The 8,552-nt window shown below is 43.2% G+C and overlaps 1 protein-coding gene across 3 annotated transcripts in view; it reads right to left on the reverse strand.

Annotated features, from left to right (window-relative positions):
- The window catches only part of tctn1 (tectonic family member 1), a 34,394-nt gene extending 28,496 nt beyond the window's left edge, over positions 1-5,898 (reverse strand). For 2 of the 3 annotated variants that reach the window (XM_061685075.1, XM_061685077.1), the window contains exons 1-4: positions 5,534-5,898; positions 3,718-3,835; positions 3,306-3,439; positions 2,518-2,669 (exon numbers count right to left, since the gene is read on the reverse strand). In XM_061685075.1, the coding sequence (XP_061541059.1) occupies positions 2,518-2,669; positions 3,306-3,439; positions 3,718-3,835; positions 5,534-5,825 (696 nt within the window). In that variant the 5' untranslated portion in view covers positions 5,826-5,898. The other variant, XM_061685078.1, reaches the window with a different exon arrangement.
- Positions 5,899-8,552: the final 2,654 nt, after the last annotated feature.

Below are 8,552 nucleotides of genomic sequence, written 5' to 3' on the forward strand. Positions count from 1 at the left end.
TCACACCACCTTGCGGATGTTAATGAATCAGAATGCATTCTATATGATGGGCTTGTGACCGCGAGTTGCAATCTGCATAAACTGCACCCCTAATCCCCTATCCGGACATCCGTCAGGTGCATCTCAGCCAATGAGGGAAGTTCATGTCGCAAGAGACGGCTGATCCAAAACTTTAATCACTTTCTTAATCTTTATCCTATCTTTAAAAAAATATATATTATCGAAAAGCTTTCTAAACATAGAAACTGACAACATATCGCCTTGTGTTAATCATTTTGAATTAATTCCAAAGTTAAAACAGGGAAATGTGGCACAAAACATACATATGCAAAAACAATTTAAGAGCAGAGGAGCACCAAACACCGCATACGCTGTTAAAATACATGATCAGCAATAAATATAACACAACAAATAGGCATTTGTAGCTCAAAAAAATGTATGACATAAGCATTGGAAGCAAAAGAAAAAATATGACCATATATGCCGAACGGAGTACGTCACAATTCAACCACGCCAGTGGCAGTGTGTGTGTAAATAGATCAATTTATATCACATTTGTGCATCCAGAATCACAGAAAAATATATAACTCATATCACAGGGATTAGAAAGAATACTGAAGCCTGGCAAAAACTAGGAAATGCGAGCGGTCTGATCACACTTGCTGCTCGTTGAGTGACGTCAGACTGCACACAAGACAGCTGTAGCGAGGACACACAAATAAACATTTGCACATAGATAAGTTAACACGCAGCCATGTGCGCTCTCTCTGCACAGAGCACTATGTGACAACAGATAGCATTGCCATCATGCACAGCCTGGAAATTTTATCACATTCAACATGGCCGCCAATTGCCAATGCATTGCCTTGGATGGAATGTCGCCAATATCAAAATGGCCACCGCGTAGCCACAGGAGGAACGTCTGTTGGTTGGATCTAGTCATATTTTACGACCCCAATTCCAATGAAGTCGGGACGTTGTGTTAAACATAAACATTCAATAAACGTTTGGGAACGGACGACACAGCTTTGTAGGTGGAATTCTTTCCCATTCTTGCTTGATGTACAGCTTCACCTGTTCAACAGGGGTCTCCGTTGTCGTATTTTACGCTTCATAATGCGCCACACATTTTCAATGGGAGACGGGTCTGGACTGCGGGCAGGCCAGTCTAGTACCCGCACTCTTTTACGACGAAGCCACGCTGTTGTAACCTGTGCAGAAAGTGGTTTGGCATTGTCTTGCTGAAAAAAGCAGGGGCCTCCATGAAAAAGACGTTGCTTGGATGGCAGCATATGGTTCTCCAAAACCTGTATGTACCTTTCAGCATTCATGGTGCCTTCACAGATGTGTAAGTGACCCATGCCATTGGCACTCACACAGCCCCATACCATCACAGATGCTGGCTTTTGAACTTTGCGTCCATAACAGTCCGGATGGTTCTTTTCCTCTTTGGCCCGGCGGACACGACGTCCACAATTTCCAAAAACAATTTGAAATGGGCGGCTCGGTGGCCGACTGGTAAGAGCGACTCGTCGGACCACAGAACACTTTTCCACTTGGCGTCAGTCCATCTTAGATGAGCTCGAGAAGCCGGCGGCGTTTCTGGGTGTTGTTGATCAATGGCTTTTATTTTACAAAGTAGAGTTTCAAGTTGCAGAGTTGTTGAATTGTTGTTGAAAATAGAGTTCCAATGTTGGTTTTGGGCCTTTCCGCTTACATGCAGTGATTTCTCCAGATTCTCTGAACCTTTTGATGATATTATGAACCGTAGATGATGAAATCCCTAAATTCCTTGCAATTCTACGTTGAGGAACAACTCAAACTGTTAAACTGTTCGACTATTTTCTCACGCACTTGTTCACAAAGAGGTGAACCTGGCCCCAATTCAGGGAAGCTCCTTTTATAGCCAATCATGGCACCCACCTGTTCCCAATTAGCCTGTTCATCTGTGGGATGTTCCAAGCAGGTTTGATGAGCATTCCTAAACTTTTTGCCACCTATCCCAGATTTTTTGGAACGCGTTGCAGCCATAAGATTCCAAGTTAATGATTATTTGCTAAAAACAATCAAGTTTATCAGTTTGAACATTAAATATCGTGTCTTTGTAGTGCATTCAACTCTGTTTTTAGTTATGTTTAACACAACGTCCCAACTTCATTGGAATTGGGGTTGGATATCTGAGACCCGGAAATACGTGCATCCCAGTCGCTGCCTGTATTGCGCCACAGTGCCATTAAACATCAGTTGCTAACTCTGGAACTCAAACTTTGTCAGCGCCGGTTTACGTGACAACTGGAAACAATTTTTGGACACATTCCGAGAGCCGTAAAATCAGGCTCCGTTAAATGGAGCTGCCACTGTACGAACATATTGATGAATCGCAGATTTGTAAATCAAACCTGCGTACACACAATTCAAGCACAAATCTGTCAGTACGCACAGTTAGTGAATGAGGTCCATTGTGTCGAAAAGTCAAGACAAAAAATACAAAACTCTCACCTCTTTAAACATACTTGCCTGATACAATTTGTGGAGCACAGCAGGAGTACGTGTAGACATGTCATTATTCTCCGGTGAACTGAAAGCAAACCTATTAAACTGTTTGAAGAGCGAGTCAAAGTTTCTGGCCAGTGGAAGAGTAGGGGCCGGAAAATAAAATCCATCAACACCTAAAACAAATAAACACTTGTGACGCTCAGAGAAGTTGGCAAAAGTAATATTACAGACCCGTTGCGCAAATATTGGCTATTGAATGAATGGAATATCATCTGGCTGTGTTTGTTTCTCGACAATGCCTTTTGCCTCACATCTTCTGGATACCTCTCCCTTATCTGATTGGCTGGCTTGTGCACTAAAAAAATAATTTACACCTTATTTTAATAAGATTAAAATAAGGTGTAAATTGATGTGTATTAGTATCCATCCATCAATCCATTTTCTATTGTAGGAATCTGGAGCCTAGCTGAATTCCGGCAGAAGAACGGGATACACCCTTAACTAGGTCGCAGTCAGTCACCGGTCGATTACAGGGCACATACAGTCATCCAAATTCACATTCATACCTCTTGGAAATTTAGAGTGTTTTGTGAATTTGGGAGGAAACCAGCTATCCGCAGTGAGTGGTCTCGAGCTCAGATACAAACCCAAAACCTTTTACTTTCAGCGAGATGTGTGAGCCACATTCCCCACTGTGCTGTCCATCGTCAAGTGTGTTTATGCAATGTGAACGCTGCGTTTTTTTGAAGGTTGAAGACCTACAAATGTCGAAATAATTTCTCATCAAAACAAAGACGATTTCGACTTACGATAATGTGACTGAATGCATAAACTGTGATGACGAGTCTCCTTCTGGACAAAGGACTGCAGCTCTGAGTAGCCCTCTACAGTATACTGCAAACCATATGATGCTGCAGCATGGCTGCACAACTCCGTGTTGCTACTGTAAGAAGAAAAATAAAAATGAAAAAAACACAAGCCGCTGTGTATTCATCCTCTAATAATGTATCATGACATAGCCAGTTTTCTGTTTTGTTTTCAATGAAGGGTCTGAAACATTTCTGGGTCTCAATGAGGAATGCAGGTCAAATGTTGTGAATAGACTGGCGCTCTTGCGTGCCAGCACGCGGTACCATACGATCATTTTTGAATTCAATGGTGGGAAAAGCAGCAACGCATTCAGTCCCACCCGCACCACCACGAACGTGTGCGGACACTTGCCTGACGGTGAGCATTGAGCAGCCAGTGAACAGGGCGATCTCCTGACTGCACTCTCTGTCGCAGCAGCAATTGATGTCACAGACACCCTTGCGCTCGTCACAGGAACATACACTGCCAACTAGCACACAGAAACACTGCGTAAGGTTCATATTCATATCATGTTTCATCAATACTGGTAAAGACACAAATCTCATTCAGCAATTCTTTTGTGCCGCCTTTGTTTGACAGTAAATGTGCAAATGTCTTTTTATAACAGTAACGACAAACTTGCATACCGCTAAAGACATCAACGGCCCCATACAAAATGGTGCGCGTTACACAATTTGACACGTTGCCCTTCGAACTTAAAATAAATAATAAAATTGCATTCGTGATCTTAACTTCTCATTAAACACGCGGCACTCCTCTTTATAAAATGGCAATAACGACGACATGCAATAGTTCCGACACTTTGAAAAAGTCATACATATCTCGGAATATTATATATACATTTTGCTGTCCGCTATTATGTGAATGCAAAATGCCCGTCTCATCCTGGCACTCACCGTGCCCTCTGCACGCAATGCAACTTAGTTTACCGTCTTCGCCGTTAGGTGTCCGAAACAAAAGTTTCATGATTTCTGTTAAAATGTTGACAAATATTTCTTCTGAATAGATTTTTTTTTTTTTTTTTTAAATATTTAGCAATTGTGCAAGTTCTCCCACTTAAAAAGATGAGCGAGGCCTGTTAATTGTCATTATTGGTATACCTCACCTGTGAGACAAAATGAGGGGGGAATCCAGAAAATCACATTTTAAAGAATTTATTAGCAAATTATGGTGGGAAATAAGCATTTGGCCAATAACAACACTTGATCTCAATACTTTATTATATAGCCTTTGTCGGGAATGACAGAGGTCAAATGTTTTCTGTGCGTCCTCACAAGGTTTTCACACCGTTTCTGGAATTTTGGCCCATTCCTCCATGGAGGATCTCCTCGAGAGCGGTGATGTTTTCGGGCTGCCGCTGGCCAACGCAGATTTTCAACTCCCTCCAAGGATGTTCTATGGGGTTTAGATCGGGAAACTGGCTAGGCCACTCCAGGACCTTGAAATGCTTCTTACGAAGCCACTGCTTCGTTGCCCGGGCGATGTGTTTGGGGTCCATGTCATGCTGAGAGACCCAGCCACATTTCATCTTCAATGCCCTGGCTGATGAAAGGAGGTTTTTACTCAAAAACTCCCCATACACGGACGGTCCCATTCATTCTTCCCTTTCCACGGATCAGTCATCCTGGCCCCAACGCATGACGACAAGTCGAGTTTGTACCCAAAGGTTCTATTCATGCAGGTAACTGAGTGGAGGACAGAGGAGCCTCTTAAAGAAGAAGTTACAGGTCTGTGAGAGCCAGAAATCTTGCGTTAGTCTGGAGGTGCCCAAATACTTCTTTTCCACCATAATTTGCTCATAAATTCTTTCACAATCAGACAATGTGAGTTTCTGGATTTTTTTTTCCTCCTTCCTCATTTGGTCTCTCATAGTCAGGTCCACCTATGTTGAAAACGACAGGCCTCTCTCACGCACAATTGGTGGCGAACGAAATACTCTTACCCATAAATCTGCAATACGTGTGGAACTATACTTGGGGGGGGGGGGGGGGGGGTGTACTTAAAAAAATAAAAGCCACACCATTCATGTCTGTAATTGCTACGTATGACCTCAGCAACGAAATGAATATTCACTTCAGGCAGTAAAAATACAATGAGACGCTCGGTACTGTACGAAGCAGCGAAGCCTTTAAGGACAGAGCAAGTCAATCGTGGAGGTCTCGGTTACCGTCATTCGCGGGCGTCGGGAGACGACCGGAGACGGGCAGGGGCTCGGTATTAAATGCTCGCCGAGTTGTCGCTTCGGCGACATTGTAATTCGTGCCAACGTCAGTGGGCTTCGCCGGAGCAAACGCCGAAGAAGCCACGGGCTCCTTGTTTACGAAATACCGGTCGGGAAATGCTGTCGAACTCACGTCGTAACCTGTTACGTTTTCATTTGAGGTGACTACTACCGCAAACAAGACGAACGTATACACGCGGCAGACGACAACCCAAATCACAGTAACCGCAAGCGTCATGCTTTGTTAGTCGTCGTCACTATGAAGCCCGGCGGAGGATTTTCCCGGCACTCAGCGAGATCGACCCGACAACTTCCGCTTCCGCGTCACACACATGAATCGGAATCTACGACACGCCTCTTTTTGAGCTCCTTCTTCCGAGTTGACGGCCGCCTCGAGTGGAAACAGTAAGTCGAAGCTCCTGTAATAATCGGTCTCTTATCACTTCGAAAGAGTTCTTTTTGGTCACACGAAATCTGCCGTATACATTGCATTGTTCGACGTGTACATATGGTATTATTGCTGCAGTGCAAACCACCTTTTTCGTGTGCTTTCTGCGAGCTACAGTCCGGCAATCACCGGGCTAAACCTCGTGGAATCAAACTGGCGGCGGAGGCGGGACCGGAAGTCGCGTCAACGCTACCGGATATAGTCCGTTACCATAGCAGCGACACCAATAATCACGGGGGAACAGGCGCTACTTATGCTTGTGCTGAAAAGAACGACAAAAAGAGAAAAAACGTCGACGATACGGTCTAGCCATTCTTCAAGGAGAGCTTGAATGTAACGTTCATGCACTTTTAATAGCGCCAGCAAGCAGACAACATCGTAGCTCGCTAGCTAGTGCTAGCACTGCACGTCAATCGAATAGAAATTTGAGAGTCTAAAGTATAAGTGTGACGTCATTTCAGGAGCGTGATAGGAGGACCTTCCGAGATCTCCTCAGGATGGACGCGGGAGCCTTCGACTTCCTGCTCGGTAAAGTGGAGCCGCCCATCTGCAAGGAGGACACCGAAATGAGGGAGGCCATCACTGCCAGACCGCGTGTGTCAAAGAGAGGGAGACCAAAGAAGTCAGTCATTACATTATCTACAACAATGAAATATGAGTGTTGGATGGGGCTGTCGTGCTACACCCTGTGAGCGAAGGACAGGACAAGATAGAACAGGACAAGCAGCATGCAGGACAAGGGTCGTGAACCCGGCTGTACAACTGAAGTGTGGTGGGATTAACTGTGTAAATTATAAAAGTCCACAGGACGAGAGTATACGTGTGGGGATACACAAGCAATTTGCATATTCGTGACTTATTTGTCGCAATAAGTGTGTGGGCCCCACACCCAGGTGTGTGTTTCTGCGGACGCATGCAAGTGACTTGACACCGTTTTGCATGCACAAAGACTGGCAGAAGTGTGCTGTAATTGCTGTGCACAATCTTGGGGAAAGTGGAATCCCGCAGTTTAAAATACACGAGAGTTTTTGTATAACCGAAGACCAAAAGCATTGAATTGGCGTACATTCCCATATTGCGTGAAAATATATTTGGTGCATGGCACGCATACATTAGCTGGACAGAAGCCCATTTTACGCATACTGTACTGAGTAAAGTGTGTTCTATGGAGCGCTTTAGATTGCATAAACTGTAGATTTGTGTTTTTTGTCATTCTAAACGTATTGTTACAAATCTGTATCCAGTAGCTACGGTCAGCAGACACGGAAAGGTCTTCTTCCCATTTGGTGATTGGTAAGTGCCTTGATTTAGTACGTTAAATTAATTTAGAAACGTTTGAGAAATTTCTCTCTCTTTGCGGGAGAAGCTTCACTATTTGCTTGGCAAACTCCGGCAGTTTGCGGAGTTTGTAAAAAAAAAATTAAAAAGAAACCTATTCTTTGTGTCTTTATGAAAGAACTGAAATGGTATTTAAGGTCAATATCTGCTGCTAAAAACAAGACAGCTATCATAACCTTGAAATTGTGCTTCCATTTTAATGTCTTCATTGTTAGTTAATGTCGTTTAAATGAATTTTTCAAAATGATTTATTCGTTTTTGTTTTGTTTATTCTATATTGTGAATAATTGCAGGTTGCATATTGTTAAACAAAGATTGTTTAAAAAATGTGTGCAGCAGAAAGAGAGATTCTGCTATTTTCCCCATTAAAGTGAACATACTGAAATAAACTGTTAAGTGTAACAATCTTGTGTGTAGCTGCTATTTTTTTTTTTTTTTTTTTTTAGATCAGCAGGGTGAATTTGAAGAGATTCTTTTCATAGCACCGGGACAGCTGTAATCAATAAACAGCATTTGAACATACATTAAGTGTCCATTTTTTCCGAGGTAGGGCTGTACGGATGACTCTCTTTACGGCAACCTCAATGGAGCGGTTCTGACTATAAGCAAACTGGATGGGGTCGGGTGTGTTCGGGACTACTTTCTCAAAGCGCACTTTCGCGCTTGCACTTATTTCCATTACCACTGCGCGCATTGTTGTTCTCACCGCCCCGTGAAAAGAGACGTATGCAAGTATTCTCTGGAAATTGACCGTCTGTTGTCGTAGTGGAGCGTTTCCAACCACCGGAGACAAATTCCTTGTGAGTTTCTTGGACATACTTGGCAAATAAGGATGATTCGATTGTGATGTGCACGCACAACCCCAAAAAACAAAATCCTATTACTGCATGTATAACATAACGAGGCAAATTATTCCCGATTCCGATATACCCATAGTCACATTTAGCAGTATAGAACATCGGTAGCTAAATCTGTGTAGACAACTAGCAGTAATGGATTAGTATATTAAAATGCGTAGTAGAGTCGTGTGATAGTAAACGAATCGAGAGTTTCTATTAGTATACATAGTTAACCAGGTGAGTTGAGGATTCCTTCAAGATCCATTTTATAATGGTAAAGCGATCCAACAACTGAATGTCCATCTTGTGTCGAGTGTACAAAAAGTAAATCGAAGTCATG

The sequence above is a fragment of the Phycodurus eques genome, chromosome 9 (assembly GCF_024500275.1).
Source record: "Phycodurus eques isolate BA_2022a chromosome 9, UOR_Pequ_1.1, whole genome shotgun sequence".
Taxonomy (NCBI): Eukaryota; Metazoa; Chordata; class Actinopteri; order Syngnathiformes; family Syngnathidae; genus Phycodurus; species Phycodurus eques.